The sequence below is a fragment of the Syngnathoides biaculeatus genome, chromosome 10 (genome assembly GCF_019802595.1).
Source record: "Syngnathoides biaculeatus isolate LvHL_M chromosome 10, ASM1980259v1, whole genome shotgun sequence".
Taxonomy (NCBI): Eukaryota; Metazoa; Chordata; class Actinopteri; order Syngnathiformes; family Syngnathidae; genus Syngnathoides; species Syngnathoides biaculeatus.
Window position 1 is genome coordinate 22,495,997 of NC_084649.1, and position 20,278 is coordinate 22,516,274.

At 44.3% G+C, this 20,278-nt stretch overlaps 1 protein-coding gene across 2 annotated transcripts in view; it reads left to right on the forward strand.

Moving 5' to 3' along the window:
- Positions 1–9: 9 nt before the first annotated feature.
- Positions 10–20,278, forward strand: part of asic1b (acid-sensing (proton-gated) ion channel 1b) — a 192,132-nt gene continuing 171,863 nt past the window's right edge. For both annotated transcript variants that reach the window (XM_061831770.1, XM_061831769.1), the window contains exon 1: positions 10–707. In XM_061831770.1, coding sequence (XP_061687754.1) covers positions 346–707 — 362 coding nt within the window. In that variant the 5' untranslated portion in view covers positions 10–345. The remainder of the gene's footprint in view (positions 708–20,278) is intronic.

Genomic DNA, 20,278 nt, shown 5'->3' on the forward strand with positions numbered 1-20,278 from the left:
TCGTGATGCAGCTGTTTGAGAAAAAAAAAAATAATAATAATCTCGGACGTGTCAGGATTACTCGTGAGCATCATTAGGAGACGAGGCGGTGTCTTACTCTTTATTTTTCTTTATTTTTATTTTTTATTTTTTTCTGGGTTCGGTGAGGTAACTTGCGGAAGTGTGCGGATGCGTGAACCCAGCTGACTGTCGGCACTTTTACTCCCCGAACGCGGAACTCGGGGTTCCGATCAGGGCGTGAACTTGGAGACTCGCGACCTGAACCTTCACAAGCCCTCCCGGTCACCTTTCGAGATCATCCTCGAGCCTTTATTTTTCTTCAGTGAAAGCACACTTCGGTCCACTATGGATCTCAAGGCGGACTCCGAGGACCTGGACTACGCGAGACCGGCCCCCATCGAGGTGTTCGCCAGCCGGTCCACGCTGCACGGCATCTCGCACATGTTCACCTACGAGCGCATGTGCGTCAAGCGCAGCCTGTGGATCCTCTTCTTCCTGGGCTCCGTGGGCGTGCTGGCTCTGGTGTGCGTGGACCGCGTGCACTTGTACTTCCAGTACCCGCACATCACCAAGCTGGACGAGGTGGCCGCGCCGCTCATGAAGTTCCCCGCGGTCACCTTCTGCAACCTGAACGCCTTCCGCTTCAGCCGGGTGACGCGCAACGACCTGTACCACGCCGGTGAGCTGCTGGCCTTGCTCAACGGCAGGTGCGTGCCCGACACATGCATACACGGTCGTGCTGCAGTGACCATCACTGATATTTTTTTCGTTATTTACCCAATTTTCTTAACATGCACTGGTACCTTAACTGAGTGACCCAAAGTTTACTCTCAAACTTAACACGGTACAAAGAGAATTTATTGTTTATCTTGGGTATTTAAAGGGGAAATGCACTGGTTTGCACTAACAATGTATCCAATAGGTCATGTGATATGTACTCTATTTTGGCAATGTGATGTTAAATTCTCTCTCATTTAATAGTGTTTTGAAAAGATTTTTATCGACCATTACGACGTTTCAGGGGCGCTGCCGTTTTCGCGAGTCACATGACCCACAGTACGTGCGCGGATGTGACGTGTACCATGCTGCGAGAAAGGCTCGATTACATGGGACACCATTTATGCCCAGCGCCGATTTCTCCTCATCTCATGAAGAAATAGCTGTATCGGTTGATCGAGAAGACAGAGGAATACTTCCACGCAGTCTTCCCGCTTAACCGATTCTGCTATTTCTTCATCAGATGAGGAGAAATCCCAGAAATCAGCGCTGGGCGTCCCATGGTCACGTCCGCGCACGTCTGTCATGTGACTTGCGAAAATGGCAGCGCCCCTGAAAATTCGATAAAAAAATCTTCTCAAAACGCTTTTAAATGAAAGGGGATTTAACATCACATTATCAAAATCGAGTACATATCACATGACCCTGTTGGATACATTGTTAATGCAAACCAGTGGATTTCCCCTTTAAAGTCCACTTAGCTTAATGCTAACCAACTATGCAAAATGCCAAAGACAGGCTAATGCATATCCCATTGCTGTGGTGTTCAAACATGAAATCAACATGTTTGAACATAAAAGGTGCAGCAACACCTGTAGACAGATAAGACTCACGGGCATATATTCCTTATGCAAACAACACGAGATATCGCAGCAGTTTATCGAGTCAGTTGTTAAACATTTCTTTTTTTTTTTGTCTGTATTATGCTGCCTTCTGGTGGCCAAGGTGCACACACCAGAAGGAGCAAAATGCAGTGTTTCATTAACAAGGTGAATTGGGCCTTTCCTTCCATTTTGGGACGGGGAAAAAAAGTTTAACCTCACTGACTTACCGGTTGAAGTCTTTCAGTGACCGACATCATAATTCAGTTTACTGTTGTAAAAGTAAATTATCCTTTTTGAAATGAATGGCCCCGCAACCCTTGCGAGGATAAGCAGCCAAAAAAATGGATGGATGGATGGATGGAAATGAATGAATTGTTATTAATTTGTTCTTTTCTCATGTTTTAAGAAAGAAAATTGCAATCGTAAAAAAAAAGAAAAGATCGAAACTCAACATTGTCCAAAATTCACCTTTTGGCAGATTTTTCTTTTCCATTTTCGAGGTTATCCTCATATTAAGGTGGAAAAATTCAGAGAATAGATTATTTTTCTGCTCACGGAAAAGCCATATCTAATATAAAAATATTACTTCATGCCTTCATGTGCCATTGAAGTGAGGGGAGCACTATTTAGTCAGGACATAGCTTTGTCTAATAGAGGAAAGCCAAACAGCAAGGATACATCAGCACCCTATGAAAAGTCATCTTTTTATCCATTCTCACGACCAATTTCGTCACCTTGCACGTCTTTCATTACGTGTCTGCTCGCAGACGCATAATGTAAACATCTTTGTGCCAATTACATAAAACATCCCTGCATTATCATGCCTAATGCATTCATCTTTTTGTTCCTTTTAGTGGACATGGATAATGTAAAGATTTGTTTTGCGCACACGCCGTTTAGGCAGCCCGCCGCTCACGCGCGCACGCGACGGACCTCAAAGCCGGTCGCGGTCTTCTGCCCGTTTGTCATCGCCGTCTTCCCACCTCACCTCCGGCCGTTTGTCCTGCGCTGAGCAGATCAAAACAAATCCGAGCCAGACACCTCCGGGGAAGCCCATCTGTGGGAATTTATTTTGAAAATACCACATCTCGACAAAGGTTATCTCAGGACCCGTTTCCTCGCGTATGAAAAATGATTTAGGACTGTGCTTCTTTTTCATTTAAACCATAACCGATTCGTATGAAAGGATTGTTAAAACTTGCCTCAGTGGCTGGGGCCCAGGGTGACGCATTTTTTCTGGAATCGCACCCCCAACGCCGAACTCCACGGAAGCCGGGCAATCCAATTTGGATCGGCGCCAAACTGTACGCTGTCAAAAATGCTTCACGTCTACTGTATGCTTGGGTTTCCTGATCAATATTCAGGTCTGTTACTCACTGAGAAATGAAATCAAATGCAAACTGAATCACAAGGACTGTAAATGAAAGTGACGCATCTTTAATTGATCTGCTTTTTTTGCTCAGATGCACTCCAAAATATAATATGAGGTACATTATACGCACACACTGATAATCGGGGCTGATTTTGAGCTTGATGTACCTCTTCCGGTGGAACGGTGGATCAGGTGTAAAGTGTTGGCTTCACAGTTCCGAGATCCAGGGTTCGATCACGGGCCCGCCTGTGCGGAGTTTGCGCGTTCTCCCCGTGCTTGTGTGGGTTTTCTCCGGGCGCTCCGATTTCCTCCCACATCCCAAAAACATGCGACATTAATTGGACGCTCTAAATTGCCCATAGGTGTGACTATGAGTGCGGCTGTTTGTCTTCATGTGCCCTGTGATTGGCTGGCAACCAGTTCAGCATCTGCCCGTTGACAGATGTGATAGGCTCCGGCACTCCTGCGACCCTCGTGAGGATTAGCGGTTAAGAAAATAGATCAATGGATGTTACGTTAAACCTGTCCAACGTTACGATCGTAAATTCCCACATGACCAAACCCTGCTGTGACAAGGTACAAGTAATTGACATGGAAGCAGGATAGTGCCACCAAGATCTGAATCTGAAATTCCACAGAGAACAGGATTTGGATTTTAAAATGTAAAGTAATCACATTTTCAATAGTTGCTACTCGCTGTCTGAAATTCAAGTGGCGACAATTCGCTGTCTAAAATTCACCGTCTACGCCACCAGGCAGGGTTACTTCAGGTCAGAACCGAAAACCCACCCAATCGCGGTTACGCTTTCTTAGTCACGTGACGCCAGATAGTAAGAAAGCGTAACTGCGATTGGCTGGCTGTTTGGTTCTGACCTGAAGTAACCCTGCCTGGTGGCTTAGACGGTGAATTTTAGACAGTGAATTGTCGTCACTTGAATTTCAGACAGCGAATTGTAACAACTATTGAAAATGTGATTACTTTAAATTTCAAATTGAAATTCTGTTTTCTGTGACATTTCAAATTCAAATCCTGGTGGCCTAATTTACTTCCATAATTGACACCCCCCTGAAAAAGCGTTGCTGCGTTCTGCTGTAATTAACTACAGACGCCACAATATGGTGGCAAAAGACTAGTTTTGCCTTGATGAAGCTCCTCAACTCACATCAACGGTTCTTGGGCCTCAAGATGCTGCAAGATGGTGCCGGAGCAGTGCATAAACATAGTGAATATGCATTTTTTTTTTTTTTTAATGTCATGTTTACGGCACCTGTGGAACTTTTCTTGGCCGATGCTTCCCCATTTTAGTGTCGTCCAGTAATTCTAATCAACTAAACATATCATACATGCATGACCGGACCCATTTTTTTTTTTAATGTTAACATTTGCCCAACATGACTTTTTATAAAGGGTTATTTGCCCATAGCACAGGTACATTTTTATATTTTATAACCCGTGTTTGTTTTTCCACCCACGGAAAGAACGCGACGCCTGTAAAATCTCACGAGTCGCAGTGAGTGCAAAGCTATGTTTTGACACCTGTTTCGCTTGCTGCCCACTCCGAGAATTCGCCAACAACATCGGTGCCAACATGCAAAACCTTTTAGGGCTCTCTGACATCTCGGGCGAACGTTTTATCCCGAACAGAAGGAGCCATCACCTTTTGCATATTTTTTTTTCCGCTTTATTGTGGAGAAAAAAAAATACATCAACAAGAGTCAGGATAAAACAAAATACAGACAAGCAATGTAAGAACATGGAATTATATTCTAAAATGTGACGGTAGTACAAGAAAGAGGGGAGAATGACTGACTGGAAGGATTGTGGTTTTGTTGTTGTGTTATTGAGTGAGTATGAAATATTTTCCAGAGATTCTAATTTTTTTTCTGACGAGCCAAGTGGATACTGTTCTGTGATTTCCAGTTCCAGAGTCAAGGCCAGTGAATAGTTGTCAAACTTTTTAAACCAAGTAGCACCTCAAGATATACTTTTCTCTCGAAGTACCATCAATTGTGACGAACATTATAATATAGTACTGTAGTAAGAGACCACAGGTGCATTATTTGCCTTGAGGATGCTCGTGGAAAAGGTGTGTCAGAAGAATTTAAAGTGGAGGTGGGACTGCATCAGGGTTCTGCACTGAGCCCCTTCCTGTTTGCGGTAGTAATGGATAGGCTGACAGATGAGGTTAGACTGGAATCCCCTTGGACCGCGATGTTCGCAGATGATATTGTGATCTGGAGTGAAAGCAGGGAACAGGAGGAGGAACAATTAGAAAGATGGAGGAGAGTAATGAAGATTAGCTGAGGTAAAACAGAATATATGTGCATGAATGACGGGCGGAGGAGGAAGAGTGAAACTCAAGGGCGAAGAGATAGTGAGGTTGGATGACTTCAAATACTTGGGGTCAACAATACAGAGCAATAAAGAGTGTGGTAAGGAAGTGAAAAAACGGGTCCAAGCGGGGTGGAACAGTTGGCGGGAGGTGTCTGGTGTTCTATGTGACAGAAGAGTCTCCGCTAGGATGAAGGAAAAAGTCTATAAAACAGTGGTGAGGCCGGCCATGATGGACAAATTAGAGACGGTGGCACTGAAGAAACAACAGGAAGCAGAACCGGGGGTAGCAGAAATGAAGATTTTGAGGTTCTCGCTTGGATAGGATTAGGAATGAGCTCATTAGAGGGACAGCTAAAGTTGGATGTTTTGGAGACAAGGTTCGAGAGAGCAGACTTGGATGGTTTGGACATGTCCGGAGGCGAGAGAGTGAGTATATTGGTAGAAGGATGGAGCTGCCAGGCAAACGAGGGAGAGGAAGACCAAAGAAAAGGTTGATGGTTGTTGTGAGGGAGGACATGAAGACAGTGGTTGTTAGAGAGGAAGATGCATGAGACAGGCGTAGATGGCAAAAGATGACACGCTGTGGCGACCCCTAACGGGACAAGCCAGAAGAAGAAGAAGTGGTTCGTTAGTCTGACTTTGCAGGTGGTGTGGTTTCAATCCCCTCTCATTGATTGGTGTTGAAATCCATTTAAACATTGGCAAATTAAAACAAATATTCTACAATGGTTAAAAACAAATGGTTATGAGAGATAAAATGCAAATGCATTGTACCAAATGATTAAACACAAGTGAAGTGTGTTTAGTCAGTGATACTTTTATTTAGTAGTAGTAGTAGTAGTATTTGTACCCCAATTTGAGTATCACAGGTCAAGGCTGAATGTTGCTCTCTTCGGTTTTGACTTTTTAGTCGCTGTTAGTGCGCCGCACTCCAACGAATAAAAATAACGTATTAAAGCTTTCACATCAACCTCATGATAAGCGTGGGGGGCGGGAGGGGGTGCGAGTCCCTCAGGCAACATCGTAGATGAGCGCCATCCGTATGTGGTTCATAGTAAATGGCCATGGAAAAAAAATGGCCGCTGGAGGAATTTTTTTTTTTGCCTGATCATCTCAATATTGGATTTTTTGAAAATCCCCTGCTGATGCTTGCTTCCCTCTACCCTCCCCATCCTTTCTGTCTATTCTTTACGTTTTTTTTTTTAAGTGCATGCTACGCTTTTGATCATTTTAGACTTCGCCCAGACGTGACAAACCCCAAATACACGGCTAACAAGTCTCAGCTTCCTAATTTTCCCTCATCGCGAAATGCCCTTGACAGTCCTCTCACAAAACCGCATAAGCTACAAAAAGACACAAAACACATCGAAGTGGCGTCTGGAAAACATAACTGGTGTATTTTTAGCGTATTGATCCACACGGGCAGTGCGGATGCCCGAGGCACGGTGGTGAGTGAAACTCCTCTTACATCCTCGCATAACATAAATCCAGTCTTGTGTTTTCATACATATGATCTCATCTAGTGTTGCGGTCTGAGGAAAATAACAGGACCGGCAAAATGCTCTGTTTTACAGCAATAAATTTTATAAAAACACAACACTAACAACTGTCGTATTTGCCAGATTTAGCGCCATAAACGTAAATCTGTTTTGACAGCCGTGGCAGTATGTTGGACGTATGGTACAAAATACATTTTTTTTGTTTGTTCGGTACCACGTTGAGCGGGAAGTTTTGACATTAAAAATTGGAACTCATTGAATGGTGATTGCCGGGATTTTCATTCCACAGCAAAGATATGTATTTGTTAGTGTAACCTTTCAGGAAGGAATTATTGCTCATGATTATTGTGTAGGCGGCACGGTGGATCAGCTGGTAAATCATTGGCCTCACAGTTCCGAGGTCCGAGGTTCGATCCTGGACCCGTCTGTGTGGAGTTTGCATGTTCTCCCCGTGCCTGCGTGGGTTTTCTCCGGGTGGCCACTCCGGTTTCCTCCCACATCCTAAAAACATGCAACTTTAATTGGACACTCTAAATTGCCCATAGGTGTGATCGTGAGTGCGGCTGTTTGTCTCGATATGCCCCGATTGGCTGGCAACCAGTTCGTGGTGCTTCCTGGCCGTTGACAGCTGGAATAGGCTCCATCATTCCACGCGACCCTCGTGAGGATAAGCGGTAAAAGAAAATGGATGGATGGATGAATTATTGTGTAGTTCATCGGTCTCAAACTGGCGGTCCGCGGGCCATTTTGCGGCCCGTGAGATCATATTTTTAGGCCCTTCACCTTAATATGAAAGTTTAATGTTAGTCCGTTTTACATGAATGGCACTTTTACAGTATTGTGTGCAAAGCCAACCAATCACGGTCGGGTATGTGGCTCTCAGACACTTTTTGTTTGCTATTCTTTTTTCATTCATTTTCCGAGCCGCTTATCCTCACCAGGGTCCCGATGGTGCCGGTGCCAATCCCGGGTATCATCGGGCAGAAGGCGGGGTACACTCTGAACTGGTTCCTAGCTAATTACAGGGCATATAGAGACAGACAACAGTCACTCTCACAATCGCACCTAGGGGCAATTTAGAGTCCCTAATTGCCACGTTTTTGGGAATGTGGGAGGAAACCAAAGTGGTTAGGGTTATGGATAGCTAATTGAAATTGACCGCGAGTGCATTTGCCGGTCGCTGGTTCCAGCGGCCTCGAGGTAAACTGAGTTCGAGACCCCCTGGTGTAGATATAGCGAAGTGAGATGTGGGGCAAAAGCATGAGGACGACCTTCCCGTATGTGGGGAAAACCACCCACGTAAATATGCAACGTAGCAGGAAAACGACATTACTCTCTTTGACTTTAATGCTTTTGCTCCCGCTCTTAACGCAGATTTACATTAGGCTAGCGTTACTATTTCCCTATCTTAATTGAGTCATTTAAGGCACCCATTATACATTGAAAAAAAAAAAATGTCACCGTCCACCATCAAACAGCACGAATGCAGAAATAATATTCAACTCGCCTTTCTTTACTCCCAGATCGACTTCCTCTGTGGAATGCACTGCTTGCTTGAATTGAACGCAAAGCCGAGATGCTCGCAGGAAGCAGTGACTTGTATGAATGGGAACAGGTGGATAAATTGGTTAAAGGTCTCTTCTGCCATCTTATGGAAGTGCATTTACATTTTTGCGGTTGTCACTATATGTCCCTGGCATGGATAGATGAGCTACGGTAGGTTTGCAATGATTAAATTTCAATTATCAGACAAATTATGTGAAATTGGATTCATTCATCACCCTGCTGAGAAATACATTGAGCTCGATCACTTAAACCAGCTTTTCTTTATCTTAATATGTTAATAAAATGTTAATATCTTAATATGCTGTTATAAAGAAGATTTTGGTTAAACCCCCAGATTTTTTTTTACTTCGTGGAACCTCACCCATTTGATCCTGAGTGAGTGATGCTGAAGTGATGATTATTTCTCATTTTTCAGGGAGGACCTAAATTTAGCCTGGGTTGTTCCCTACATGGACTGATGCATTTTCTTTTAATCTATCCATCCATCCATTTTCTTTGCCGCTTATCCTCACTTGTTTGGCGGGGATTTGAAAAGTAATATTCTTCACACTTATATTGCTGACATGTTTTTATCCTCAACATGTTTTCTGAAGATGTTAATTACATTTTGGGATGTGTAGAATTTTTCTCCTATTGCTCGATATGACTTTTCCATGAAAATGTGCACAAATGTATCTCAGTGTCATAAAAGTTATTTTTTGGGTGGGGGAGCCTCTTTTTCAAATTGTCCTTTTACCATATGTTAAAATACAACAGAGGGATCTGTGAACGGATGTCGCAGCCATTTTTCATTCGTACAGTAATCCATCCATTTTTTGGCCGCTTATCCTCACAAGGGTCACAAGGACTGCTGGAGCCTATCCCAGCTGTGAACAGGCAGGAGGCAGGGTACACCCTGAACTGATTGCCACCCAATCGCAGGCCACATGGAGACAAACAGCCACTCTCACGATCACACCTAGGGGCAATTTAATGTGTCTAGTTAATGTTGCATGTTTTTGGGATGTGGGAGGAAACCGGAGTGCCCAACTGGAGAAAACCCACGCAGGCACGGGGAGTACATGAAAACTCCACACAGGCGAGGCCGGGTTCGAACCCGGGCCCTCAGAACTGTGAGACCAATGCTTTACCAGGTGCTCCACCGTGCCACCTTCTTTAATCTAATAATTTGTAATTTTAAAGGGTAATGTTGTAAAATTGGCTTTGAATTATATTGAATTGTTAAAAATGGGGGTGGCATGGCGGAACAGCTAGTAAAGCGTTGGGCTCACAGTTCTGAGGACACGGGTTCAATCCCGGACCGGCCTGTGTGGAGTTTGCGTGTTCTTCCCGTGCCTGCGTGGCTTTTCTCCGGGCACTCCGGTTTCCTCCCACATCCCAAAAACATGCAACACTAATTGGACACACTAAATTGCCCCTAGGTGTGATTGTGAGTGTGCCTGTTTGTCTCTATGTGCCCTGCGATTGGCTAGCCACCAGTTCAGGGTGTGTCCCGCCTCCTGACAGCTGGATAGGCTCCAGCACTCACTCCCCTGCGACCCTCGTGAGGATAAGAAAATGGATGGATGTTAAAAAAATAGGGGTTATAAATGACTTCTTTTTTTTGCAGTAGCAGGGGATGACTTTGTACCGTACACACCCGAATTCCACGAATAACCCCTTCCCCTGACATGAACCCCCATCTGCTCGATGGAGCGGCGTCCTGCCACCCGCCTATAATGCAAAAAAGGCAAAAAGAAAAATAACCATGCACTTCTCATGCTGAACTTCAGGTTTCCTAGAAGCTGAACCGCTGCACGCCGAAGTGCAAATCCAGGGACTAATTGGGGGGGGGGGGGGGGAGCAAACCATAACCGCTCGTCTCTTGTAAAAGCTGCAATTTGGTACTCGAGATGGAGGGAGGAGCCACAACAAGCGGCGGCAATTAGCATGTGCCTCATAAACTGCGTGATGAACAAGGTTTTATCCGCGTGTAATTAGAGCTGTTTGTTAAGCTACAGAGCTGTGCCACTGATTAACACTGTCACCGCCTTGCTGGTGCCAACACCAATGTTTCTTGCTGTTCTTTGCGCTCCCCAAGGAGATGTCCGCTGGCTGTTTTTGTGTGTGTGCGTGTGTTCCGGAACCGCTCGCTGAGGTCGGGAAAAAAAAAAAACAAACCCAAAACATTCTGGATCGGTTCTCTAGATTCCAAACGCACGTCTCTCGAGGTTTTAAATAAAACTTCGGCACGCTTGCTGATATCAGACGTGCTCGTGGGTGAAACAGCTGGTCACGCCAATATCATTTTATTTTACAGATTAATGCAATGAAATACAGTAAGAACTGCGGATATCGATTGTTTTTGGCATTGTCGCGCGAGTCGGGTAATTTGGCTGAAACAGTAATCCCCTATTCGCTGGTGATGGGGATCGACCCCCGAGTAAGTTCATATGCACCTCTCTTACCGTTTAAAAATTAATAGCTAACAAACAGATGGTTTGATGTAGAAAAATCGACCAGAAGTGTGCAACTCCATAACTTTCACGAAAAACCAAGGTTAAATTTGACCTCCGCCTCAAAATTGAAAGCACATTTGTCTGACAGGTTGGTCGAGTTCTTGACATCATTATTAGATTTCTATTAGACAGCGCTTTGGAGAATTGTATTTGTGAACAGGGACCTGCATATAATATAAAACAAAAAAATCAGTTTCCCATTGCCAAAGAAGCAACCCCTTCTGTTTAATCAATGAGGAAGTCATCTTAATAGAATTGTTAAAGATTGATTTGATTTTACGTCCTTCTGTAGTTCTAAAACTGAAGTGAACACGCATACACTTTGCGAGACCCCACGCATTATCGATTCAAGGGAACGTGTGTATGATTACTACAGTGATGCCTCGATTCTCGACCACAATCCGTTCCAGGAAACGGTTTGAGAAGTGATTTGTTCAAAAACCGAATCGACGTTTCCCATTATAATGAATGGAAAAAGAAATAATGCGTTCCGAGCCTACAAATTAGGTTTTTTAAAGCATTTTTTTTAGCTTTTCCTGATAATAAACTGCATAGTAGAAATACATGTATAGTTTAAATACTTTATACAATGAAATAATTTAAGAAATAAATTTATTTTTTGCTTGAAATGTATGTTTTAGCAAGGCTGGGAGTTCATTGCCGTATCTGTAGCGACTCGGCCCCCAGCCTTGTAAACTTTTTTTATTAACAAAAGTGCAAAATAACTTTAAACAGGCAACTTGCTTCTTTGGAGCCATGATTGGGGGTTAATACGGTAGTCCTCCATAAGAAGAAAAACAACAGTCACTTGGACACGTCTGTGTACAGAGGCTGCATTATACAGAATAACGAAAGTCCGCTGGTTGCCCCGCGCGCTTTATATCATTTCCGGGCTTTTTGGGGGGAGGGCGTTCGAATTGACAATAACAAAACATGTCGTGGGTGAGTCAACTGCTTGTGCCGTGCGCGATGTTATTTCCGGGTTTTTTTCGGGGGGCGTTTGAATTGACGATAACAAAGCACGTCGTTGGTGGGTTGACTTCTTGCGCCGCGTGCAATGTGTTTTTTCTTTTTTTTTGGCGGCGTGAGAATTCACAACAAAGGGCGCCATGGGTCAGCTGGTGTGGCCACCCGCAATATGTTATTTCTGGGTTTTGTCGGCGGCGTTCGAGTACCGATTTTCATTAAAAAACAGAAGCAAAAAAAATCTCAAAATTTTCATTCGAAAACCGATTTTTCCGAAACGGAGACGTTCGAGAACCGAAGCTTTACCGTACTCTTACGTGTGGTGTATTTGATGACCAACACAGTACACCACGTACACGACATCTGCAACGCGAGTTTCCATCCACGCCCAAACGAGAACTCTGTTGTCGTACCAAGAGTGACCGGTGAGAGGCGGCATATTGCCACTCAACATCCAGACTGTCGAAAAATACACAATAGTAGCAGTAAAAGAAGAAACAGAAACAGCTAGGCTAACTATTAGCGTGTCTGCTGGTGTGGAGGCGAAATCTTAGGAGTCAAGATTTGCCATTGTAAATGTTGAACAGGCGATGCAATGATTGTCGTGACCGATTTCAGAGCAGTCGGGAAATTACAAATCTCTTAAATAAAGAATCAGGATCATCTTTTAGAGACCCGATAATCTGGTTTTAAGCGACTTTGATCGAAAAAGAGGAAAAATGCTGAAAACTAAGTCGAATTATGGTCGAAATTTCTGTGAAGACGGCAGATTAAAATGGACCACCTCACTTTGGCTGTCGCAGCACGAAAATCGATGGGCGCGCTGGTTTTGTTTGTTTTCCCGTCACGCTTTGCGGTGCGGAACATAATGATTCAATTGCTCAGTTTTCTATTTCCACGAAGCCCCAAAGTCAATGAGCATCATAATTGACTAAAGAAGGTCGCTGTGGAATAATTAGCACTAATGGTGGCATTTGCTGCCAAAATATGCGGCGTCATGAAAAGTCAGGGATGTGAGAGCTGCGGGGTTTTCCAGTCCAGGGAGTACTAAATCCTGCTTGATCGTATTGTTATACTGTATATACTTAAAAATCTTTTTATAGCAAGGGACTATATTATTTTGCAGTATTTTGCCACCGGCCTTTTAGCATCAGCCCTCAACCCCCTCAACAATATGACACATTTCTCGGTTTATATCCACTCATTAAATTTAAAGGTGTCATCCCTATAAATGTTCTAAAATAGATATTGTAATGAAAAATACATATAACATTATTCACTTCAATGTCGATATGAAAAAATAAATATGAGCGGAGAGCGCGTCACCCATGCGCAAATTTGTGGAAGTGTTGTTCGACATCCAAGCGGTCGCCATATTGGCTGCATCTCCTGCCCGTGATGTCACCCCCGGACATTCGCCATTGAAAACACGTTGCGGCCCCTACTATGGGAGACGAACACGCACCTTCTGACACAGAAACTCTTTTCGAAGAAGTGAACATCTTACAACCGAGTGAAGTGACCGGGGCAATATTACCCTATTGTTTCGGGCCGTATTTAGATTATATGCGGATCACGGCCAAACCGCCTCCCCCGTCCGATCCACTTCCGTGGCGGAGATGAGCCACCCCGGCCGGCAAGGCCGGCAACCGGCTCGGCCTTGTCGACAAAGCCGGTAGTGATCCACAAGGCTTGCGGAGGCCGTCCTTCAGCAGCTGCTGCACGGAACCCTTCCGATGTGCACATCGACACATTTAGCACCCCTGATTTACGGATTACTCCCCCCCCCCCCCCAACTACTGCTTTTTGTAATAGCTATATACAGACACGGAAGCTCTTTCAAAGAAGAGAACATCTCACAACTGAGTAAAGTGTCTGAGAAAATATTACCCTACTGTTTTGAGCCATATTTAGATGATATGCGGATCACTTCTAACTAACAACAGACTCCTAGACAGTCTGTTTGAGCCAACCCGGCTGTAGCCATTCTTGTCCGCGAGGCACGGCTTGGCCGGCGGCTCGTGGGACGCAGAAGCTCGGCCGAAGCCGTGATCGGGGGACACGGCGCCGACGGGAACATCGACACATTTAGCACCTCTGAGTTACGGACGCGGATCTTTTGTTACGTACTGAAAGGATTACGTCCTCCCCCCAAAGTATTGTTTTTTTTAGTCGCTCTATACACAGCTACCTGTCATTTGTAACCCACGAAGCTTTCGTCCTTTGCACCCATGCAATCCATTTTTCACGACGAACCGGGTCTCTTGGAAACTTATGAAGGGCAAATCCATCCTCCCAAGTGTTCGAGCTATATCCAGCAATGCAACGAGCCGGCGTTTTAGCTAACACGAAGGAACAACAAGCTACCTTCCCGCAGGTAAAACTAATAGAAACAAACGAGTCCACTTGAGTGCGCTCCTGCCCCGTGAGTCACTTCCTGCTTCTTGTCGAAAACAAATTCCTTCGAGAGGATTTTCATGGCAGGCGTTACATATACATATACGTCAAAATCACGTTTTCTGGTGGGAAGGTAATTCATTAATAACAGACTAAAAATTATGAATTTCATGACAGTGGCCCTTCATCCTCCCTAGCTCTTCATAAAGAATTTCATTTTTTTACATGCGGGAGTAACGCCGGTGGATTGAACCGCCGTGCAATAGCAAGCACGTTTGATATTAGGTGGTGCGTATGCAGAATTTTGAGCTCTTCCTGAAAGTCGTTTCCTCCCGTGAGGTGGCCAAGTGATGCAGATCCGCTTTCATTCGGCTCCACCCCCCCCCCCCCCCCGAAAGAAATTAAAGTGCTTGTGCTCCTTAATCCAATTGAGAGTCTACCACCTCCCTCTCGCCACAGTGCGAGTGGTTTTCTTTCGGGAGCAACGGAAGGGCAATATTAAAAAGTCCAGTGGTATTATTGAGGCCGCGCGTACTTTAAAGTCTCCCGGCTAGCGGGTTTCGGAATGTGGCAGCTTAAGTGCTCTCCTGGCAGCTCCGTGTTGCTTATAAAGCAGAGGCTCAGAATGCAATTCATTTAACTAAAGGATAACCCCGTAAAGGGGGCCGTGTTGCATTTCCCGAGGAACTCTAATGATGTTTCCCCGCCACCTCTGGAGAGGCCGATGTTGCCCGACTAGCTCTGCGCAGAGATGAAGTAATTGGCCTGCTTTGCTTTGACCTGCCACTTCCAACGGCGGATGGCCACGTTTTACAAGCATCGCCGGTTTCAAGTGATGTCTTGACTTGCAAGTTTAATTTGCTCCGCGGCCGCATTCACAACTCAACGCGAATCTTATCTCAAATCGTCTTTCCTCCTTGAAATGAGTTCAAGTGTCATTAATGCTTTATAGCACAGCCTAAAAACACCAATACTTTGTTTTTGTAATAAAGAAAATTCCATTCTTGAGCACAGGTGTCAAACTCAAGGCCCGGGGCCCAAATTCGGCCCGCCGCATGATTTTATGTGGCCCGCGGAGGCAAATCGTCGGTGTCGAAATCCGTGATTCTTGTGGAAATGTATCCCAATATTTCAAATTGTCATATGTCATTATCCAAGCCACTTATCCTCACAAGGATTGCGGGAAAACTGGAGCCTATCTCAGCTCGCTTCAGGCGAACGGCGGACTACACCCTGAACTGGTTGCCAGTCACTCGCAGGGCAGATATTGACACCATCACTGAGCGGGAATTGATCCCATGCTGCCCACACCAAAGGCAGGCGTGTGTACCACTCGTGACCACCTTGTCATATGTCATAAATGATAATGTTGCATTTTGGTGTTACCAAACATGAACAATGGCTGAAAAACCCATTGCGCTTGATTTCTGATTCCAAAAGTAGTTCATAAATTTCATGTGTAAATGAGCCGATTCAGGATTTCTTTGGTTTCATCATAACGGCCCTCTGAGCAAAATCGTAACTACAATGTGACCCGTGACAAAAATGAGTTTGACACCCCTGTTCTAGAGTATTGTACAAAACATAGTCATCAAATAATTCATTGCAATCCGAATAATTTAACGGTGCATCATAATAATTCAGCCGCTCCTACTGGTGTGTGTTCCTTGGCCACAAGGGGTAGTAAAATAGATACAGACAAAGACAACTACCGTATTTTCCGCACTATAAGGCGCACCCAAAAGCCTTTCATTTTCTCAAAAGCCGACGGTGCGGCTTATAATCCGGTGCACTTTATATGTGGATCAATATTGAGCCTTTAGTGCAGCTCCATCTAATGCATGCATAATGTAACCTCAGCCTCTACTGTAGCGTCTATTCTATGCGCCTTATAATGTGGTGCGCCTTATATATGAAAAAAAAATTAAAATAGGCCATTCATTGAAGGTGCGGAAAATACGGTACATGTGATTTTGATGATGGAAAAATTGATGATGTTGCCACTCAGTTACAATGTGTTATTCCACCCTCTATGTGTTGCTACCACTTATGTTAAAAAAATAAGTTACTTAACAGTTCATAATTTCTATGACATCAAGGCTAGTAGGCGGCACGGTGGATCAGCTGGAAAGCGTTGACCTCACAGTTCTGAGGTCCCGGGTTCAATCCCGGACCCGCCTGTGTGGAGTTTGCATGTTCTCAACGTGCCTGCGTGGGTTTTCACTGGGTGGGCACTCCGGTTTCCTCCCACATCCCAAAAACATGCAACATTAACTGGACACTCGAAATTGCCCCTAGGTGTGATTGCGAGTGCGACTGTTTGTCTTTATGTGCCCTGCGATTGGCTGGCGACCAATTCAGGGTGTACCCCGCCTCCTGCCCGTTGACAGCTGGGATAGGCCCTAGTGAGTATAAGCGGCTAGGAAAATGGATGGATCAATGCTCGTTTTGTGAAGGCTTCTACTTACATTTTGCATTGCACATTAGCATTAAGCTGTCGGACCTTGGGTAAGAGAAGGTTAATGTGCTTTAGTTTAATACGCAATGTGTAAATTTTCTCTTGAATTCACTTTTAAGTTCTCAAGTAAGCTTAAAATTGAAGTAGCAGAAAAAGTTTGAAACAACTTTTTGGCCTCTTTGGAAGAATTGTCTGTCTGCTATCGTACCCGACATGTACCGGTATGTTGTATTAGGGTGGCTCCAACTACCGGAGACAAACCTCTTGTGTGTTTTTGAAATACTTGGCCAATAAAGACGATTCCGAATTGTCTGTCAACTCTCTGGATGTTGAGTTTGCTGCCACCATTTAGTCCGCGTTTCTCAAATATTTGCCCACAAGTCGAGACAATTTGCAGGATGGAGTGGAAAAATCAACTACCTTTAAATGTTTCCCGTGTATTGGTGTGAGAGAGAGAGAGAGAGAAGTGAAAATGCTTTTTTTTTCCTTCGTTTTTTTTTTTAAATCCTCCTACATCATTCCCATGTGCCAAGTTACTGTCAGTGAACACTACTCAAACATGACCTTGTGGAATTAAAAGAAGCTCCATTAAGATTTACTACCAATTATAGTTGAAGCAAGCACCCATGTCGGTGACAAATAACTCTCGATGTCGCCACCCTCACCGTCATTTACTATTTTATTATGTGTGAAGATGGAAACGCTCCTGCCTATTTTCCGTAATAATTCCTCAGTTTTTCTGGCGTACTTAGAAGTATGTTGGCAACTGTAAGGTGAAGTGGATGATATATGTTCCCTCTAAGCTTGGCACCTGCGCAATTGCGCACTTGTAGCGCACTCTCGGTGCTCTTGAAAACCGATCCAGCGCAGTGAACCACAGCCTGACTTGTTTTTTTTTAATCACGGCAGCACGCAGTCTTGAACAAGCTGCTAATCGGCCACACCATGCCACACACTCTACTTTCTTGTGTACCTGACACCGCCCACCTCCGTCTCTTAAAGGGGTACACTCATAATTACAAACACCACCCACCACTGGTGCTTTAGTTAGAAACACAGTCTGGGCAACGTAGAGCAAAGACGAGTTCGACATGCTGCTTATGTTTAATCGCGAAAAGAGGGCAAAAGTTAAAAAAAAAATTCTGTTGCTTTAATAAATGCTGGAGTTTGTGAATGATAATAATAATAATAATGAAGAAAAAGTGGTGAAAGTGGATGAGATTTTCTCTTTTTTGAGTAAAAAAAGGTCTGGTGTGAAGCCAAAGTAGAAAGTACAGGATGAGATGGTGTATAATGTGAAAATTCCACCATGGCGCAGCCTGATAGAGGATGAAAGTACAGACAATACAGTGCACAAAAAGCTAATTATGTATTTTAAAAATAGGAGACCTCATAACACTAACCTTAATACTGTTTGGTAGCATCATTCAGCATTCAACATGCCTTGCTAAAGATATTCTGCAAGCAATAATTCAGTTTTACACCAAGACAGACAGATGGGGATATCATTGTGGGTTAAAAATAAATAAAAGAAACAAAGTTGGAGGTGACATTTCAAATGTACAGTTCATGGTTGGCTTAGTTTGGCTAGCAATGTATATTTTTGTTTGTTGACATCTTCATTGCAAGTTTGCAAAAACACAAAATTGTTCTTGAAATTTTCTGATGGTAATGTAATTGCTGTAATCATAATCTTTTAACGAGACATGTAACTTCAATAGATAACACCAAACTGACCTGATGTTGCTCACAGTGGTCAACGGGGGGCGCTCACGGGTTTAGCGTGTTTGCTCAGACACGTCAAAAATTAGAGGGACCGATGATGACGACCCTCCCGCTATGTTGCTTCCCACAAGTGGAAATAATTTCTGTAGGTCAATTTGACGCCAGGTATTTTTAATGATGCAAAAATGGCAGAAATGGAAAACAAATAGTTTTTCCGATTGAATAAAATTGAGAATATTTTTTTTAAATGTGCGAATATATTGGGTTTTGTTGGGCTGTGTTCTTTACATTTAAAAACCCAAGCAGAGGATTTTTGTTTTAAATGGTACACGTGTAAAACTTGGGCAGCACGTTGGAGCAGTTGTAGAGCGTTGGCCTCACAGTTCTGAGGTCCAAGGTCAAATCCCGGCCCCGCCTGTGTGGAGTATACATGTTCTTCCTGTTCCTGCGTGGGTTTTCTTCGGGCACTCGGGTTTCTTCCCACATCCTGGAATCATGCACTAATTGGAGACTCTAAATTGTCCTTAGGTGTGATTGTGAGCGCCACTGGTTGTCTGTCTCCATGTGCCCTGCGATTGGGTGGCAACTAGTTCAGGATGTACCCCGCTTCCTGCCCAATGACCGTTGGGATTGCCTCCAGCACTTTCGTGACCTTCATGAGGATAAGCGGCTCAAAAAATGGACGAATGTAAAATTTTATACAAGTAGTTACGTCTCTGGAGTGCCTGCCCATCCATCAAGCGGGGAACACTATACAGCATGTGTTTGTTTACCTGCGCCACATACACACCCTGAATTGTCGACACCACTGCTGTAATGCGTGAAAATGCTTTTATTGTTCATGGGCAGTCATTTTTCTCTGAAAGTCTTGTAAAAGTCACTTGAATCAGAGCTAACCCCTTCATTTGTCAGGGTAACAAAAGCTGGACCTCCCATTGGTCCAGGATTATATGCGGTGCTAGTAAACACCTAAATCCATCGAATGGGGTGGGGGCGGGGGGGGGGGGAGAGAATGTTAAAAACACTTGAAATGAGCAAATGGGTAAATGAACCATTTTTATTTGAGATATTGATCACAAACAACTCCTGGACTTTCTTTTATTCCACTTTTTCTTTCAAACCCAAGGGGGCTAAGTCTGACTGCAAATAATATATGCCAATAATTGACATGCGCCCATAAATGTTAATAAGTGCCTGTGTGTATATAGTGTGCGTGCGCGTGTGTATATATATATATATATATATTTATGTATGTATATGTGTGTGTGTGTGTGTTTGCCGCTTATCCTCACAAGGGTCGCAGGGAGTGGTGGAGCCTATCCCAGAGCAGGAGGCGGGGTACACCCTCTGTGGACTGTATAATTTCTTCCCATGCCTGCGTGGGTTACCTCCGGGCACTCCGGTTTCCTCCCACATCCCCAAAACATGCAACATTAATTGGACACCCTAAATTGCCCCTCGGTGTGCTTGTGAGTGCGGTTGTTTGTCTCCATGTGCCCTGTGATTGGCTGGCAACCAGTTCAGGGTGTGCCCCGCCTCCTGCCCGTTGACAGCTGGCATAGGCTCCAGCACTCCCTGCGACCCTCGTGAGGATTAGCGACGAAGAAAATGGATGAATGGATGTGCCTCTTCAGGGCCAACAACCAACAGTTACGTTAAACGTGTGGGAGAGTAACTAAACCCAGCTGGGATAGGCTCCAGCACTCCCCGCGACCCTCGTGAGGATAAGCGGCAAAAAGAAAATGCATGGATGGATGGATCTTTCTAGTTTATTCCAAATAACCTTTGTCAGTGTCATTCCCACAGACGACTCTCCTCATTCCATTTTGAAAACCCCTCATCTTAACACGTGCAATTGTTC